Source organism: Limulus polyphemus, unplaced genomic scaffold (genome assembly GCF_000517525.1).
Source record: "Limulus polyphemus unplaced genomic scaffold, Limulus_polyphemus-2.1.2 Scaffold3847, whole genome shotgun sequence".
Taxonomy (NCBI): Eukaryota; Metazoa; Arthropoda; class Merostomata; order Xiphosura; family Limulidae; genus Limulus; species Limulus polyphemus.
In genome coordinates, this window is record NW_013669457.1 from 6,120 (window position 1) to 26,933 (window position 20,814).

The following is a 20,814-nucleotide window of genomic DNA, read 5'->3' on the forward strand; positions in this document are numbered from 1 at the left end:
TTGTTTGTGGCTGTCGCAGAAGAAATGGATTCATTAAAGCAAAACTTCAATCTTGCAAAATTATGAAAAAATTTAATACTAAGAAACAATACATAATACAGTAATTCTATTGCCCAGTGGAAGGGTGGGCATGGGTGGAACTCGACATGCAACTACCTTCTCATGGTGAGTTCTGGGTAATTTAGGATATAAAACTCCTAAATTAGCTAAACGTTGCATATCCAACATTATGGTACTTTGACTTCTCATATACTTTGATTATGGATATTTTAAGGAAAATATCCCCCCTCGTGGCAGCACAAGATATAATTTTAAAAGCCTGAAACTTTCTAACATAAGTACTACTATTAGAAGGCACCAATCACATACCTTGCTGATAATGGTATAAGAAATTAATGTGTTTGATGCACCCTAATGTACATATATATGTAATTATACAGTTGATGCAGTAAATGGACTGCCAGCTAACAAAAGCAAAAGACAGGCATGTACATTAAAATTGGAATAAAACTCTTCAGCTTCAAAATGTTAGCAATTATGTATACATTCTGCCATGAAGTATTGTTTTAATTCAATATAAAATGTTTAGGAAAGATATTGTACTCCTATTTACTGGAATAAAAAGTAGGAATGCACCCATTTGCAAAGTATACTGAGTATGTGTATATGTACTACACAAAGTAGAACACAATCTTCACATAATAAGCTGATGAAACTAATCAGAAAGTTAGATTTAAGTAAAACATTTATCACATGGAACATATTACTAATAATGTATTTTTCTTATAGTCATTTGTACTAGCATTCTTACAGACACATTAGTTCAGAAATGCTACTCACCTCTGTGCAAAACGAAAAGATATTACCTCATGCACACTCCTACGCATGCTACAAGCCTTGCACAAAGCTCCCACCTCTACACATGTAAATGTATATTGTGTCAGCCTATGACATAATCATTATTAGACTGTAGCCCTCCACCAATAGGAAAGTGATGCATCCTCCATGCGCATTAATCGCCAAGAACGTTAGCAGTTGAATAAAGACTCATCCCACAACTTTTCCTGCCTATAGCCATCAATCTTACAGGCAGTGATGTGGAAGACTCCCAACAAGTTTGTGTCCTATTACTTACACCACAATCTGGCTTTTATCTCTCTTCATTTGCCATTCTTCACTCTTTATAGTGACTTTAATGGTGAGTTGTTTATTTTATTCTTGCTTTTTCATGGCTCCCAACTGCCTTTTTCACAACACCTGGATATTATAGAAACAGTAGAACTCACCTAGTGCTTGGTGTTGCCATATAGGGAATACTTATCCAAAATCCACTCCTGCCCAGTTATCTCTGTTGAGATGGGTTTTCTGCAAGATGTAGTAGCAGCGTCTATATATTTTATCTTCTAGGCTGTTCTGCATTTTTTGGAATCTAATTCCAAATGATTGTGCTTGGTGACATGGTCCATATACTGCTCAAGTATTCTTCCCATGTGAATTCCTCCTTCCTCATTTTTTATAATGGAGTATGGGAAAATCCTATTTTCCCCATTCCCAAGCTTCTGGGTAATTTGATATACAGAGTTCCTCATCTTGAAGTGCAATCCACTGGTATGAGACCAAGTGGATGTATTCCTCATTTGGGAAGTTGGGCTGCATTGTTACTAGTAGTGTAATAGAGGATAATCCTCTGTGTTATGTACCAAGCCATTCCCGATGGCTCGGTCCAGCCAGATGGTTCTTGGGTTTGCCTTGGGACATGGTTCTGTAATGCTTCTTCTTGCACCTGATTGTTGAGATAAGTATCACACCTAAGTATTTATCATCTATAAGAAGGCCTGACTTGTAACTCAAGCCACATTACACACTCATACTCAGCTGCTTTCTGTGAAATAATGGTCGGTTGAGTAATCTTACATTCTGACGAATATAGTTAAAACTACATAGGTGACAAAAATATCAAAATTAAATAATAGGTTGAACAATTGCCAAGTTTTTTATATTTTTATTTAAAGAAGAATGACATTTTGAGCTAGTGCTCTTCATCAGATCATATGGTTTACAACAAAGGCTCGTGCAGAATTCAAAGAACTTACATGCATGGTATTTGGAATGTTGAGCGTGAAGATTCAAACCAAAGTTACATCTATTACATAAAAATTACAAGTCATGAAAAGATAAGTAGATAGCAATTAAAATTTAAACAAAAAATGGAATAATAGAAATCTACAGGAAAGAAAAGCATTAATTTAAACCAGATGGTTGTAGGGTCCCCAGATTGTAAATTAATCATCTTTCCAGTCTTTATCTTTTGTGAATGTGTGTTGGAGAATTAATAAGTCCATGGATCAAAAAGTCCTCTACTATATGGTTGTTGATTGTGAAATGTTTGCCTATAGGTGTATCTTGGTTCTGGAGTTTAATATGGTTAAGATGTTTTTGTGCTCGATCACTGAGTCAGCGGCCTGTTTGTCCAGTGTATTAAACTATTGCACCTGTTGCAAATTATACAGTAAATGATACATTCAGTGGTATGTGTAAAGGACTGCCTCATGTCGAAAGTTGTGTTCTTTCCTCATGTGTGCAGTGCTGTTTATATGTGGGCAGGTGACATACCTGTTTCGTTTACATGTGTGAGTGCCTGGAGTATCATTTAGTTTTTGTTAAAGGTTACTGAGCACCAGGATTTCTTTTAGGTTTTTGTCATGTCTATAATGGGTGGGTCCTTGAAAAGAGATTTAGTGGTAGGGTCTTCGTTAAGTATTGTTTAATTGTTTAGTATAATATATTTGATCTTCTTGTTGGTCTTGTGGTACGTTAACACAAGTGGAACATGATTGGTGCATTCTTTCTTGGTAGGGTTGAGTGTTTGCTCTTGATTATATGAGCTAGCTTTGGTAGCTGCATCGTGGATGAGAGAATCAGGGTAGTGCCTTTTATAAAAAAGTTCTTGTCTTTGGATTTAGATTTATAATCATTATCATCACTACATAGTTTGCATAGTCGTAGAAATTGTGAGTAAGGTATTGACTTTTTGTTGCTGTATGGGTTGGAAGATTCGAAATGTAGGTATGTGTGTGAATCTGTTTTTTTGTAACGTATACTAGTGGTAAGATGGTCATCTTGTATGTATATGTTAGTGTCGAGAAAGGGGAGTGTTGTGTCAGATATTTCCCGAGTAAATTCTAAAGAGGGGTGGAAAGAGGAAACAAAGTGTACAAAAGTTTCTAAATCAGATTTAGGCATGGATTCAATCCCTAGTATATTGTCAATAGAGCGAGGATACATCACGGGTACTGATCCATTGTATTGACTAAATACAAGATTTTCAGTGTATCCAACAAAGAGGTTGGCAAAGGTGGGGCCCATTTTAGTTCCCATAATGACTTCGCAGACCTATGATCTGACGAGGAGCACTAGCTGGAAAAGTCATTCTTCTTTAGATAATAATATATAAAAACTTGATGATTGTTCAAACTATTATTTAATTTTAATCTTACATTCTGCCCATTTTATCAACACTTTATCACTATACAGAAAATTATTGTGACACTTTCTTTCTCCATACTTCCTTCTAATTCTTCACAAGTGAAATATATTGGAAAATTAACTCTGCATTAGTCTTTCAGGGTCTTCACAGACACCAAATATTTTGTGAACATTGGTAGCGATAGATGGGAGCATGTACGTATTTGTTGTTCTCAGTAGCTTCAGTATTCAGCTATTTTGTGTTAAGCTGTTACACTTTGTTTAGGTGGTTAAAAAGAAACAAATTTTATTACTCAATGTTCATTTATTGATTAATAAAGGAAAATATTTTGAATGTTATTGATTTTCTTTCCAAAATAATAGTTTATTTTAATTATTTTAAAGTTAATTTTTTATGATGGGGTCCGCTCAAACCCCGGAAGAGTGACTATGGAAATTTTTTACAGAAGACTAACGTAGGGTTAAGAGTGGAAAATTTGAATCCTATAAGATGTTTAATTGTGATTTAATGGTTTATAGAAATATGGGTGGTGATTGTGACTTCCCATCAACAGATTTTGGTTGGGAGTATATGGAACCCTGAAAAAAAACTGATACCACATTTTGACATAAAAACGTATGAAAATATTTGTTAGGTTTTCTTTAACAAAAAATAAAGTTAGATCATTTCCTTAAAGGATGTTGAATGAATTTTGAAAAATCAGATCTAATGAGAATCTCCTTCTAGGCTAATTAGCTTTGACCTCAAAACACTAGCATGAGAACAGTTTATGTCCCATTCAGGGTGGATTGCTTTTCACCTATTTTGAAACACTTCAACTTTGTGACCTTAGACAACAAGCACAGTACAAGAGTACCACATAATTTTCAAAAGCAATGTGGAATTCATATGAAATGTATAAATATAGTTGGTTATATATATTTCTAAAATATGTTCAAACATCTCCAGTCAGCTCTGCTACTTATTAGAAGAAAAATATATTTTTTTTTAGGGTTTCAAAAATTATGGACAAAATATGATTCCTAGGAACTCTTTTTCTTTTAAAATGCAAAAGTGATGAAATGCTTACTCACAAATGTACTGTAGCATTTTTTATGGTTCCCAATTTGTAATTTATCCTTTATTACTATATATCGCTTTACAGTTACATATCAAGTTATAATTGATCAGATAAACAATGATGCTTTTCAAAGGACAGATTGTTGTATTATTATGAATAAGATTTTTTCCCATTCCATTTTGTTTTACTACTTTTTTTTTATCTTTTGTTTCAGATCTTTGACTGTTTCTTCAAACCTGACAGGGTGAGATACACCCACTTCGGGTTACCTTTTATAAAGCAGGACATTATTAAGTTATATGCTTACAAGCTTTCTGTTAACAACACTATCTCTCGCTCGGTTACACTGACGATCAATATAAAAAGTGTTAAATTTGATGTAACAGTTGTTAAAGCTCCACTGGTAGTGGAAGATTTCTTTGGTGTATCAGAACCTATATCGCAGAAAAATCTTGAGTTCTTGTACAATAAACAGGATGGAGCATCTTGCAAAGTTCGTTTTTCAGTCCATCAAAGCAGTTGGCCTGCATATGGTCAAATTGTAATTGGACATCAGAGAAGATTCATTGATGTAATAAAAGTTGACTGTGATGACTTGGTGCAAGTTGACCTTCAATATGAGCATCTAAAACCACCAACTCCAGATACAGATTATATCTTATTGTTGGTGGAAACAAGTGATCCTCACCTTAATGGAGGTGGTTTGGTGACAGAGTGGGTCACTTTACCAGTGGAAATTAAATCAGGATTTCCAAATCTTCCACCAAAGGCTTCTTTTTCTAGTACATTTCTGATGGCTGTTCAGCAGTTTATACTTACTCCAATCACACCAAATGTCCTTTCAGCCTCAGATGGGGAGACTCCAAAAGGAAAATTAATATTTAATGTTAGTACAGAACTCACACCAGATGTTGGCTTTATTGTACATTTGTCTGACCACACACAACCGATTTATTCATTTCGCCAGAGTGATATTGAAAATGGAGATATAGCTTATAAACCCTCAACTAAACCTGTCTCAGCAGACCAGACTTTATCAATTAAATTTATAGTGTTAGATGCAGAGTTTAAGGAAAGTGATCCAGTAGAGCTTCATATTTTTATACGGTCATCAACAGCATCATTTCCTCGAGTGTCTGTTAGCTCTGGCTTAGTGCTTCTTGAAGGTCAGTCACGTCCACTTCTGCCACAGAACCTTGAAGTTGTGGATAAAGATAATATAGAAGAAGTTCAAGTGTTTGTGTCAGGGGGTTTGAAACATGGTCAGCTGAAAGTAGGTGGAAAGTCGTATATTTCTTTCACTCTTGCAGATCTAATTGGTGGCCATGTGGTATACCATCATGATGACAGTGACTCTTCTAAAGATACCATTCATCTAAGAGTGACTGATAAGTCACAATCTACTTTGGTAGCATTCCCAGTTACAGTTCTTCCAAAAGATGATGACCCACCAGTATTAACAGTAAATGTGGGTTTGCAGTTAGTGCAAGGTGGGTTAACTATAATAACTCCTACCCTGCTGAATGCCACTGATCAAGACTCAGAAGACCAATACATTACATATGTTGTGAAGAAAAAAGCAGAATTTGGAGTTCTGTGGAAAAAACATGTATGGGAAGTAGTGGGAGTAGAAGTTCAGAACTTCACACAAGGGGACATAAACAATGAACTTATTTATTATCATCACCTTGGAAACAAGGTAAGCTGTTCTTGTAGAAATAACACAAAATAATTAACATAGGAAAATAATGTAAGAGAAGGTTTTTCACATTTTTACATATTAGTCTCAATTGAATAAGTAGAGTTGTTTAAACATTTGTTTAACAACAAGTAAAAGCTTGGAATGGTCTATTCATTTATTGAGGTGTGCGTGTCTGTGAGCCAGACTAGTTTCGGAGAATTCCACTCCTCATCAGTGACCCTGGACACTATCACCAATGAAATATCAATGAAATGAAATTTGTGATATCTTCAGTCATGTTTTTCCATTATGGTAGAATTTGTATAGTCTTCCACAAAATGATCAGTCACAAATGTATGGATGTATGAATTTTTTATTAACCTCTGAGAACAGTCAGTGGCCATTTAAAGTTTAATTTTAATTGAAGTCGATTTATTAGAACTACAACATGGATTGAAGTGCTTCTATACTTCTTTGCATGCAGTGAAATTTATAGGTGAAACTGCATATTCTTACTTGTACTAGGTAATATAGATTGTGAGATCCAGTTAACTATAATTGACTTCACTGTTATAATTAAATTCTGTATCTGATACAGAAAATTCACAGTATCTGTTAAGTTTATCTTTTTTGTTTTAGTATCATTACTAAGAATAGTTAGTAACCAAATACAAATAATACAAGCATTTGTACTAAGTTATCAAACTTGGATATGAAATTTAACTACATATTCAAATAACTTTAAGGCTTGTACTAGGTTCACAACTTCTGTTGGGCAGTAATGTCCAAGGTAAAAATAATACTTTTCAAATTTAGTAATGTTTTTGGTAATGTCAATAAATTTTTAGTCAAAACAGCTCATTATTTGTTACTCATTACTTTTAAATTCAGTAATTTTATAGTTACTAATATGCTTAAAAATATAAAATAACTAATAACAATTAGTAGTTAAAACTGTCTAATTAAAACAATAACAATAATTAATAAACTAATAAAATGGCCAAAAATATAATAAATAATGTATTTTTTTAAATAACAGAAATATTGGAACTGCAGAGGAATGAAGTATTTCACATGTATTCCTGCTGAAACATGTTTTAGTTGATATATGAATTTGTAGACTTGTAGTGAGGGTCGTCACATTAATCAAGGATACCTTTGGTATATATTTTCTATTGTGTACAGCCTATGTCATACGAAAGTGATAACAGTTCAAGCAAAACTCCATGTAATCTGTAGTCATATCAATAAATATTTTAAGTTTACTGGAAGAAGTAATAGTAACAACTTATAATATAAATGCTTGCTTTGTTTGCCTTCAAAGAAAATTTTTAGTGTGAACAGTAAATCTCCAAGCAACTTTAAAGATGTGTTCATAAAACATTTCTCCATTGCTAAGGAATTTGAGTCTATAATGAAACAAGGTATGTCACAAAACGAGCGGTGAAAGCAAATGAAGGTAACGATAACACACCTAAAAACTTGCAGTTGGTCATCAAGAGAAAAACAAAAGTTTGGGCAAAGCTCTCGAGTGTCTCAAAAGCTGAATGAACTAATATTAGACTTTGTGGTTTCAGAATTTTTGTCATTTAGTGGTGTCGAGTTCATGTACTTTAGAAATTTAATCACATCACTACAGCCAACAAGAACAGTCATTTCTCTAAGAATATTAATGAGGCAAATGAATGACATCCATGAGGAAAAGTTAGCCTTCTCAAGTCCCATCTAGTAGTAGTAAAGACTGTTGCTCCAACTGCTGATTGCTGGAGTTGCAGAAACAGGTAAGTAACTAATAAATAATCTCTGAGTTTTTAGTTTCTAATATTCTCACATTGTTTTAACAATATAAATTTGATGGTTTGATTTTCACACCTGACTTGAGAACATTGATATTTTATTAAATTGTCACCATATTTACTATAGTTAATTTTTAGATATTGAAGTTAACTTATTTGTTATTAAAAGCACTATTATTTTATTTCAGAGTCTATTTAGGAGTCACTGTGTGCTAGATAAATGAAGATATGCTGGAACATGAATGCACAGTTATCACCTGCCATCATATAAAAGGATGTCATGCTTATGACCTCATGTTGAATAGTGGATCCAGAACAAAATTGTCAAGACTACAACAATGGCAGTAACTTCATCAAGGCTTTCAGGTCAGTGGCATATTTTAAAGTTATGTGAGTTTGCCTGTATACTTAAATTATGGCATACAAGCAATAGCCCCTAGTCAGGTGCACTGCGACTGTGTGTTGTATGCCCGGTCTACTGCCTCTGTGGAATGACTCCTATATGTGAAGTCACGCATGCTTTGGCCAGTTAGAGAGACACTTTGAAATATCACAATAAGAATACATAATGAAAGTGAGAAAATAGTTTGTATTATACAAACACGGGGAATGAATTAATAAATGAAGGAGGGAATGAAATAAGGGGGGATAGAAGATATATATTACCTATATAACAGATATAAATTACAGCCTACCTTCATATAATTATCCCTTTCAGGCCTGGGAGTCTTTCCTTAATCTTAATAAAATTGTTTGGTGTTAGTCAGAATATAATATTAAACAGACCATTCATCATTGTGGAAAGGTTAATTATATATACTCATACAGACACACACACACAACAAATGCATCCAAATTGGGATAATATAATATTACTCCTATTTGTAAGCATTTGTTGATTGGATGTTCTGGTTCGCTTGGTTGGACGTCAGATCGTAACATTGCCTTTCATGGTTGGATTATCGGCCGTGTTATTAAATGTCAAATTTATTATTTTTTGTTTATGTTGTAAGTTGAAATAATAAAATTATAATTTATTTTACAGACTGTTCTCCAGTGATGTATCCACCATCTCTCCTGACCAACTGCATGGTGATGTTGCTGGTAATGGTGATAATGTAGTCATAGATGATGTCTCAGATGAAGATGCTGTAGAAATTTATTCTTTAGCTGATGTGGTGTCATCTCATTCTTGTATATGCATTTTGCCAGACCATCAAAGGTGTGCCGTCCTACATTGATTCTTGTTGCTACTACTGATGTAGAGAAAGCTTTAAATAACACTAGTATAAAAAAGTGTCTCGATCAGCAATAGCAAAATGTTCAAACCCTATGGAGTAAACAGAGCAGAAGTACTGTAGCTGCCAATACAATAGAGAAAGAAATAGGGGATACTTGGTTGTTTCTTATCCATCTCATTGGAATTCAGTGTTTGATGCTCTCAGTTGTGTAGATAAGTTAATATCTGGGAGTTATTCAAGTGATCAAACACTAAACAAAGTTTTTGATCAATTGGGCATTGTGTGGCTGAATCCAGCTGAGAAAATTTTCATTTTGGAATACGTTCAAGTCATGACCTATTGTTAGAGTACTTAACATCTTGCAGTGTGAGAACAAAGCTTTTATGGGACTTCTGATTCCTACCTTGTGTGTTTGTCTAGCCATATTGGGTGATTTGAACAATAAATTGTTGCAAATTTGTAAATTGCAAGATGAAGTATTAATTCAAAGCATAGAAACTAGGTTTGACAATATGTACAATGATGAGAATTCAATTCTTTTGGCATGTTTTTATCCTAGCTTCTAGCTCTCCTGGCTTCCAGAAAATCGACAGGAACAAGTTCGAAAATAAGTGATCTCAAAGATAGAACACACAGCACAATATGGAACAGAATCACCTAATTAAGAAAGCATAACAGAAACAGAAGATGAATATGATTATTTTAGATGCCTACAAAAAAAAGGGGACATAAAAATGCTCAAGTAGTTGGTGCTTTTCTAGAAAAATCTCTTGTAAAATCTGTTCACAATGACACATTTCCAAACGCAGTCTTAAAGTCAGTTATCATTTCTTTAAATACAGCTATTCTGTCAAGTGCTGCAGTTGAGAGGGTTTTTTCACTTGGAAAAGATGTGCTGAGGGCAAAAAAGAGGAGGAATGTTGGATACAAACTTCGAAAAAGCTGTTTCCTTGAAATATAACAGTGATTTGGCCTCTCTTGATAATCGTTTTAACACTGTAGTTATTACATGATGTAAACTCTGGATTATTTCACACTAACTGATAGGCTACATATTAGTTAATTTAGTCATTTGTATTTCTTTTTCTTGTATTATGTAAGTTATACATTGCTCTTACTTTGAATATTATAAAGGAAAAATAAAAGTAGCTCTTTTAATTACTATTCTAAAACCTCTTAATGTATAATGCATTTTTTGTGTTGAATTCAATGCTTTTAGTTCAGTTCTGTATATGTATGTATATAATACAATATAAATTGTACACAGTGCATGCTTTATATACAGAATACAGGTATTTATTCAAAAAATAATGAGTAGAGACTCATTACTTCTTACATTTTTAATAAGTAATGTTTTGGGTAAAGACATTACTATTTTTAGCAGGTACTGGCCTAAGTAACACCATTACTTTTTTCTTGTAACATGCCCAACACTGTTCACAAATATGAGGCTCACTTTGCTTTAGATGTAGAGGATTAGGCAAAGGATTTTGAGATCAATATATATTAAATACTGGTAATAAAGTGTATTTTAACCTTGACTGAGATGCTACATTTTATAAAGTTTTGCACTGTCACTCATTCTTATATAAACAAAACTCAAGTTTTTTGCTAAATCCATGCCATTAAATTTTTAATTCTAAGACTCTTCTTATTGCTTGACAGCTAAATGAGTGGTACAGAAGATATCTGCTTACTGACAAATAGCAACATAAGCTTATCAAGAGATAACTTTTTTGCTTAATTTAAACAACAGAAATGGTAACCTATACAGTTATATATCTATGTCAGATCTGCATTTATTATTATAACTTTTTTTTTATTTGTCTATTGGAATCTTCAACTCACTGAAGCTGTATAAAGTAAACTTTTAAAAGCTCTGTGTCAGTACTGATAGTGTTTTTAAAACATGGCCATCAGATTTTATGGATGTTGTCATTGATGCTGTAAATTGTGTATTAATGCCAGCCCTGTTTTTCATTAGAAGTGCCTAGACGTAGGGGATACTGTGAAAATCACACAAGCATAATTGAGGCTAATGCTCAAATATACAAAATATTCTCTTCCTACTTTTGCAAAAATAACACTAAAAAGTTAAATTTCCATAAAGCTTTAGTTGGAATTTTTTTGTTGTTGTTTGTTTGTTTGTTTGTCTGGTAAGTATTAATGCTTGACAAATAACTAAGTCCCAACCACTATTTCCAGGCTGACAATAACTTAGGAATAACATTATTATGAGTAACAAAAAAAAAGCAAAGAATTATCAACGGTACACTCATTAAATTTAGTTTGTAATATTGTAGTGAACTTTTACATAAAAAACTTTTTTTTCAGCTTAAAAAACAAAGGATTGAATAGTAAATTTCACATGGAATTATAAGAGTGTACATGTAAACTTTTGTATTTTTGAGAAACTGAGTATATCTTATACTTCTATACATACCAAAACTTAAAGAAAATTGAGATAACTTTACAACATCTCAGGGGATATGATCGTGTTAAACATGATACTTGGGTTAAGTTATGGGAAACTGAAATGTGATCTCAAAGTTTTGCCTTTTATTTGACATCGAACCAGTCAGATGCTAATGTAAATGAAAATATCTGAAGTCTTTCCCTGGTTTTTATTTATAAGGCATCATTCCTGGTACAAAATATCATAGCTTTCTGAAATCATATCAATGATCTTTATTGTTTTCTTTTACAGAGAAAAAGAAATCAAATTATTTAAAAATGCTAAACTTATAATGTAGGTTTTAGGAGTTCCTGCTAGAAATACTATATTTTTTCACAATGTTCTTAGTTCATCAGAGCTTATTAATAATGATTTCTTTTTATTAGGGCTCAATGGATTCATTTGAAGTAATATTGATGGATGGAAGTGATCCTCCCAACAAATCTTTTCCATACAAGGTTCTTGTGGGAATTAATCCTGCTAGTAACGAACCTCCTCAGCGTCATCCCAATTGTTCTCTTCATCTTGAAGTTAAGGAAGATGTGGTTGGAATTTTGACCCAAGACATGTTACATTATGTTGATCTTGATTCAAAACCAAGTGAAGTAGTTTTTACTGTTACAAGTTCTCCTCGATTTATAGGATCATTTGCATTGTCAGGTAAATACTACATTTATTATTAAATACCAGTATTAAAAACTACAGAAAGCTAAAGAATTACCTTTTTCATAAGTTGAGGTCATTCCATTTTTGCTACATTTTGATGCAGCTGTGGTAGCTGTCATACGCTTAGTAGTAACTTGTAATATAAATTTTTGTTTTTCTAGAATTACAATAACCTAACGATGCTGAATTACTCTCAGCAAAAATTACAGGTTTGTTTCCATTTGTAAATGCTTGATAATTTCAGTGCATTAACCTACTTAGAAAATCCTCAGGTTTACAAAAGGACAAGGTGAAATTTACTATAGATATTTAAAACCTGCAAGTTAATTTGAATTAATTTGAGACAAATGGAGTTTATTTTCTTGTTCCTAAAAGATATAGTATTATATCTTTATTCTATGCCATTGTCTAAAATACAGGTTGGCAGTTTGAATGTTAATGTACATCAGAGGAACTTCCATGTAAAATTTTAATAATAACTATAAATGCATATCTTCACTAAAGATTCTTAATGACTTGTTTCAACTAGTAGGTAATATTATGTTGATATTTTAATAATTAAACAGTTCTTAACCTTAATATTTTGACTCCTTTTGTCTCATAAATGTGCATTACTTTCTTTAGTGCCTTAAGTCTCTCCTCTGCTCAGTCCTTCTTTATTGTGTTTCTAAGTATGGAGAAATACCAAAATTTTTTATATTTTGGTTACTTTTGTTTCTTTAGTAGCATTTATGTGGTTTGATCTGCCTGTCTGTATGCCTTATTTGTTTATAAAAGAGAAAGATTTAATTAAAAACACAAACACACAAAAGTTTATTCGAAGAACTTATGAGTGAAAGAAAAGATAATGATATGTCAACCATACTATATCCTTCATATCCAGTGCTGATGAGACCTTTTGGCCAAATCCAGAGTTTATCTAGTCTGCTGGGATTTGACAGACTAGTTGTCTAAACACTGTTTATGTCATCAGTTACGTGAACAATTATTACCAATTTTATTTGAGTCATTTACAAATCAGAATTAGGGTAAAAGTTAATAACTATTATTTATTTATTTTCTATACCAATTATGCATTCTTTACACTCCTTGAGAAGAACTGGTAAACAGTAAACTGGCATCAATGGCAGAAAACTTCATGAATACTTCTAATAAGTTATGATTATACTATGAGCTTAATTGTTATTACTTGTTAGAATATATAGTTTTTTAAAACTTTTGATCTGTAGCATTTCTTTAACCCCCATTTGAAACATATTACAAAATGTTTTAGTGAATTCAAAAATCTTGTGACATTTTTAGATGCAGGAAAGTTTGTTTCTGTTGCTGGTCAGGTGTCATTAAAGAAAAATTTCACCCTTCCAAGCTTAACATATTTTACTCAAGAGGAAATAAGGCACCACAAAGTGGCATATATGCCACCAGCATCTGATGTAGGGCCAAACCCCCAAACCCTGCAGGTGGTCATGTCAGTTTCTGATCGTCAAGGAAATACTGTTACTGGCCAGTTTTTCAACATTACTATTTTGCCTGTTGATAATCAGGTCAGTGTTTTCTATTAAGACAAGTAGACTATAGATTTGAATTAAGTGAATAAATAATATGTAATGTTATTTATAGCATCGACTGAAAATATCATTGTTCAACTTCAAAACATTTAACTGCTGAAAATAACTTGTCTTTTACTTTCTAACAACTTACAGCTTAACTTTCCATATTTGGTTAGCTTGTAAACATACCAAGCAATCTTGGGACTTTGTTCATAGATTATAATATTTTCAACTAACATTTTGAACTGAACTCATAAAATAATGATTTTGAGTTTATATACTTTTGAAAACCATGTAAAATTACAAAAGTTCAGTTTTTGTAACATTTCTTTCATACAGTACTGAACTTATTAAAATTACAAAACAATTTATATTTTACTTCCAATTTCAAATGTTTTTCAACTCATTCAGCTATTGCTTGCTAAGTAAGTGATGTAATGAAACTTCTTCCTCATAACTGGATGAGGAGTTACCTTCTAATTAAACTCTGACCAAGTAGTTTAGTATTACTCAGTTTCCCTTTAAAAAATTTTTCTTGTTTCTAATAGTGTGTACCTAATAGTTAACATGCCAGACTGTTTATCCAAGATTCAGAGATTGGATCCTTTTGTTGCAAAATATGCTTTGCACTTTGGGCATGCTGTAAGAGAGATAGTCATATTGCATTGTATGATTAGAGTAGCCCAAAAGTTGATGGTTGGTGCTGTTGACTAGCTGCCTTATTTTCTATTTGTCTATCAGTTCAAAATTAGGGATAACCAGCACAGTAAACCTTTGTTTATTTATTTTGGAAACCACAACTTAGGACCTAATAATGTGTCTTGTATTTTAAATCCTTTTAACTTATTTAATTTAGTGTTGGTAAATTTGCATCAAAAAATTTTGGTTTTCCATGACAAGTTTCAGATATTTCTTTTAATCTTCTAAGTTAATTAACTAGATGTGATTTGCACATTTTTCAAGCTATATCAAAGTTTCATAATTTAGGACCTATTGAAAAATGTTAGCAATTAGTTAAAAAACTAGATATTCTCTGCAGTAAACTTGCATATGATATTTATGAATACATTTTTGCCCATCATTTAGTAATACAGACATCAAGGAATGATTTGGTTCTTCAAGGCTGTCCCAACACATCCAGGCCCAGCATGGCCAGGTGGTTGTGGCTTTGAATCCCTGGCCCACCAAACATACTTGCCCTTTCAGCCATGGGGATGTTCTAATGTGATGGTCAGTCCCACTATTTGTTGATAAAAGGGTAGCCCAAGAATTGGCAGTGGGTTGTGATGACTGGCTGCCTTTCCTCTAGTCTTTCACTACTAAATTAGGGATGGGTAGTGCAAATAGCCCTCTTGTAGCTATGTGCAAAATTTAGAAATCAAGCCCTGCACACTCACTCTCGAGAAAAAGTAGAAATTTATACCTACCATTTATTTGACAGGGAATATCACTGTCTTAACTGGAGCCTAGCTTATCTTTCTCATATCTTAAATTTGTGTTCTGTTGTCTTTATTAGAGTATAGCACAAAGCAATCAGAGGTTTCTATTCTATCAGTCCTCCAGATAATTGTATAACCTTTGGTAAGATTTGGTAAAGATTTTTAACTTATCCCCATCAGGCAATTCTTTCATCCCTGGAATTATTCTAGTATCCATTTTCTGAACCTTTCCAGTAAGTCAGTATTCATTCTTAGATAAGGAGACCATTAAGAATAAGGGAATATTAAAAATGAAAAGCCTGATCTTAGTAACAGAACATTTGGAAACAGTGTAAATGTGTTTTATATTAAACATTACATAATAGAAATTCTGAGTGTCACTACTGTCATGGGAAGTTGGTTCCAGAATGCTATTTTGTCTATAAATGTATGTAAAATAAATTTATACTCATACACATATCAGTTTACACACACACCTATATATATATATATATGAGTCATTGAGGCTAGAATAAGTGTCATATTTATAACAATTGTTTAGTGCTATTGTAATAAAACAAAAGATTTATTCAGTCATTGAAGATATTGACCATAAAACATTATGCCTATTTTGGACAATGAAAAAATATATACATTGTGCTTTATAGAGGAAGAAAAAATTGCATGTTATGTTAAAATGAAAACTATTTGTAGAAACAGATAATACTTAATTGATTCATAATTTACTGAATCTGTTGGAGATTTCTTGTATTTATAGTAAACTAGTTCGCATATAAGTATAATCATTGGTTCCTTAGCTTTATTTATTTGTTTCTGAGCATTTAATCGATATAAGGATAACATTCAGATTTGAGATATGTGTATACTTGAAGGTGCATGAAGTTTTTGCTTTGTGAAGTCTAAATTTTAGTTTTGTCCAGAAAAATAAAGTCGATACTCTAGGGATGAAAATTATTATATTGTAGTGTGAACAAACATATACTTTCTTGGTTTCATACAGTGATGTGATTCAACCTTTGAACTTTATAGGCTCCTAAACTTTACACAGGACACATTCTGGTACAAGAAGGGTCTTCAACACTTCTTTCAACAAATGAGGTGTCTGTGCATGATCTGGACACCTTATCTTCAAAGCTTATGATCAGTCTTTTTACTGTTCCTCTTCATGGCTCACTTTTGCGAGGTGGCCAGGTACTGCGGGTAGGAGACCTTCTTTCTCTAGACGATATTCTGACCCTTCAAGTGGAGTAAGTGATGCTAGTAGGTTATTCTTTCACATTCCTTCTGTTAGAAGGAATGTGTATTGAAAGCTGTTTCTTTAAATCAGTGGATGTTCTGGTTGTATTTCTAACAATTAGTACATGTTTCTATACATAAAAGTAAAAGTTGCTATAATGAAAGAATTTTTTTATTTTCCACATTGTACAGGATATTTTTCCACATCAAGAACAGTATCAATCCATATATGTAAAACTGCTAAGTAAACATATGTAACTGTAATAATATTTGTGCATTTCATTTCCATTTTTAGTTTAAGAGATGATTACTAGCTTGATTTACATATGCTACAGAAACTAGTACAATACACAAAGGTATAATTTTTAAAGACTTTTCTATTTTATGTTTTGAAAGATGAGCATCATCTACTTTTTGTTTGTTAAAACTTCATACTGGCAATCACTTTTTTTTCATCATTCCTGTTTTATGCTTTTCAGATATTCTCATGATGGTTCTGAATCCATATCAGACAGTTTCACTGTAGGTGTCAGTGATGGTAAACATTTTGTTTCTGGAAATGTTTTAGTAGACGTTGAGCCTGTAAATGATCAAAATCCTGTTTGGAAGAGGGGGTTGAAGACCGAAGTGACTGTTAATGAGGGTGGCTCTGTTGTTTTAACACCGGATGTAAGTTGTGATGTTCACAGTTTTGTTTTTGGTTTCTTTCCATGTTTAGGAAACTAGAAAATCATGAGCACTAGAAATATTTCTCACAATAAAATCTACAACCCTTTATAATATTTATATCAAAAGTACTTTTACATTAGGTGTGGCCTAGTGGTTAGCTTGCTAGGAAATTGAACCTGAGAAGTTATGATTAACAAACAATGGCTTCAAAAATGCTACTCAGATTTGGGAGTCATTCTTATGCTGTAAGAATGATGGTCAAATCCAAGTATATAGTCAGACAAGAGTATCCCCCAGAGTTGGCAGTGGGTGCTTTTGGCTAGCTGTAATCCCTTTAGTCTGTCAGTTGATTATTAGAGACAGCTGTGTGAAGATAGCCCTTCTGTTGCATGTTGCAACATTTTGAAACAAGTCTCTCACATTTAAAAATGAATTATGTAGTATCGTTTACATGGATTGTTAGAAGGCTGTCCTAACAATAAAATTAGTATATTTTTTTTTATTACACATTTCGTTGTAAGTTTCTTTAATAGTTTATTTATAAGAAAACATCTATGCTCAGCAATTTCCCCTCTTGATCATACAGGCTGGTATTAAAACTAGGTATGACTGTCTAATCAAAGCTTACTTTCAGCTCTAAACTGTGCTCCCTGAATTGTTCAGTTTGGTATTGTTTTTCGCAACACATAATCAGTACTAAAATACCTGATTTCGATAGAACTTTAGAATTTGTTCTTTCTTGGTGTCTTATCATCATTAGCATCATAGTGTCTTTTTATTTCAGGTGTGTTCAATTTAACCCCAATCACTAGGTGTAGATGTATTTCTAATAACTCCTGGTATGAGTATTTCAGTTTTAAGTGGTACTATGACCACCATCCCTGTTGTCAACTTCTGTTGTAGTAATCACCATATAGTACTCGGGGTTTCCTGTCATAAACAGTGAAACTGTTTGAAGCTAGCATAACTTCGCATCCATGTCTACATGTGAAGTGAGTTCTCGTTATGTACACTTGTGTCAATTACCCACATAATTAAAGAAACTTCTTAAAGTAAGTGTCTTGTTAGCTCTTAGTAGTTCCTTGGATCTTGTTTGGGTATGATACACATCCTCAAAGTATTGTCTAAATAATAACTGTTGGTCCCTTAAAGCCTCAGCTTTAATGGCCATGTTTCCCATAATTCCAAAACACACCCTCTGCTGCCACTGTAGCTATTCCTTGATGTTGGTTTTGCCTATCTAAGCACTGGTCTTGCATGCTCCAGCCTTTTATACCCCACTTAAATGCTCTTCACAATATCTAATTTTCAAATCCCTTCACCCGTGTCAATGCACCCTGTATCCTGACACTGTATATAAGCACCTCACTCAGATAATGTAATCGCTTTTTCTTAACAAAGCATTGGTTACGGTTTTTTCTGATGAAGTGCTGTGTTTCGTTCCATTATGGATTGTGATTTTATATGTCACCTTGTGGATTTCCATATAATTATAATTTCCTATTAACAAAAGAAAAAAAATTGGACGTGGGGTTTGCAGGTATGAATCCCCTTATTACCACTGTCAAAACGGTGGCTAATCTGACCTCCCCTATTCCTCCTTTGTTATCTAGAGTCTCTCTATGTTGTTCTGGGGAGAATTTGGACTCTTGTTTTTCTGATGCTTTTCTCTACTAAGTCGGCTTCTCACAAGTCCAATTTGGATCACCCACCCCCTACTCCTTTTCTTCAATTAGTTGTTTGGGTTTATGAGATTTTGGGGCTTTCCTCTGTGACCTCTGAGTCTACTTCTCTCTTGATGATGGAACAGGTTGGGGGGGGGGGGACTATTTAGTTTTTCATTTTTCAACTTGTACCCTCATTTGTCTGCTGGCATGCTTTGGCTTTCCACCTCCAGGGGGACATAATTTTTCAGTTCCACAGACTAAAATTCTTAATTTTTATGTGTGGAGTTCCAGGCTGGTTCGTGTGATCACTTTGAACCAATCTCAATTTTTTTTGTATTTGTTTGCTTCTCACTCTTGCTGTGTTATATTTCTTCCCCCCAAAAATTGTTGGCAGCCTATCAATGGTCCCCACATAATTTGTGGATGAATGAGATCTCCTAATGACTTCTACCTTGGTCAGATTGACTGATTCTGTTCCTCCTGTACAGATACCTCTACCTGCTGTAGCCTCTGTGTGTTACATGTGGCTTCTTTTTATAGTCACTTGATGTTCGTGGGTATCCCAGAGGCATTTATATTGTAAATTGCCATCACCCATTTCCTTTTTGTTGTTGTTGACCTCTCTGCCTTCTTTGGCTCTAGCAGCTTGGACCTCAGTTTCAGGGTCACTCCCTTTTGGCCAATTGATGCCAGTGGCATTGGTATCAACCTAGTTAGGTGGGGAGGTCAGTTAGAGTGAAGTTACAACTATTAATGGACACCTGGTATTCCTTCACTGCAGATTCATGGGTATATCAGGTTCTGGTATTGAGGTTGGTCTTTTCATTCAATTCTGCACCTCCATTATCCTCTCACCCTGTGGAATTAGGACAAGTATAAGACCAGACCAGGAGGAAGGAAGCGACAGCCAGGGCTGAGGAATGGAGAACATATGATCCCTGATAATCCTATAATTTCTTCTGCCTTGGTCTTACCTTTACACCTTTCCTTCAGTATTTTCCAACATACATCTTTCTGAGGCACTCCACCAATCTCCTGAAGGTTTTTTGGGGATACACTTTTCCTCCTTAATCCCCATTGGTGCTGTTATCCTTTTCAGCCCCATCCCTTTACATGTGATTTTGTTGCTGTTGGGATCTTATTGGAAAGGAGTGTTTTTTCACAGGTTCATCTACCTTCCCATTATCTTTGTGACTTTTGGATGGCTCCGTTTCTATTTGTTTGTTGGCTCCTATTTGTTTGTTTTTAGAGATTTTCCAGAGTGTTTGGATTCATGTGTAGACTTTGTGATCAAGCAACTTCACTTTTTTCCTGAATTCTCATTTCCGTCATTCATAGGAGGAAACTATTAAGTCAGGCATATTGCCTTTACCTCATATGTTCATCTCCCACTGTCTTCATTATGTAACTGTTTATTTCTAACCCGGGTACTGCCTTTGAACTGTTACTATCCTTCAAGCTTCAGTGTAGCTGTGACTGGGTAAGTTATCTTTTCTGTATATATTTTTCCCTCCAGGAGCATGTCCCATTTAAGATTCAAGTCCCACTCAGTGGTGAGCATTGCCTGTCCAGATATGCTTCCTATATCTCAAATCCACACTATATGGCCACGATGTTTACCATGCCCTGTAACACACATTGTTGAGATGGGGTGTTCAACGTGATTACTAATAGGTTTTTCCTCGCGATATATTTGCTTCATTGATATGCCTGTTCCGGACTGTACTAACCCATGAACTTACATGGGTAAAGCTGCCCATCCCTGCTGTTCCTTTGATTGAATAAATCAGTGGCGGTTTGTTTTTCAAAATAGAGTTTTTTTGTAGTAACCTGTTGCACTGCCTCCAATGTTGTTATTCCTCCAGAC

General features: G+C 33.8%; 1 protein-coding gene across 1 annotated transcript in view; it reads left to right on the forward strand.

The window, feature by feature from the left end:
* Positions 1-20,814, forward strand: part of LOC106470152 (FRAS1-related extracellular matrix protein 1-like) — a 53,995-nt gene that overhangs the window by 4,045 nt on the left and 29,136 nt on the right. The window contains exons 3-7 of the mRNA XM_013930682.2: positions 4,762-6,246; positions 12,107-12,380; positions 13,689-13,930; positions 16,405-16,622; positions 17,091-17,280. Of these exons, the coding sequence (XP_013786136.2) occupies positions 4,762-6,246; positions 12,107-12,380; positions 13,689-13,930; positions 16,405-16,622; positions 17,091-17,280 (2,409 nt within the window). The remainder of the gene's footprint in view (positions 1-4,761; positions 6,247-12,106; positions 12,381-13,688; positions 13,931-16,404; positions 16,623-17,090; positions 17,281-20,814) is intronic.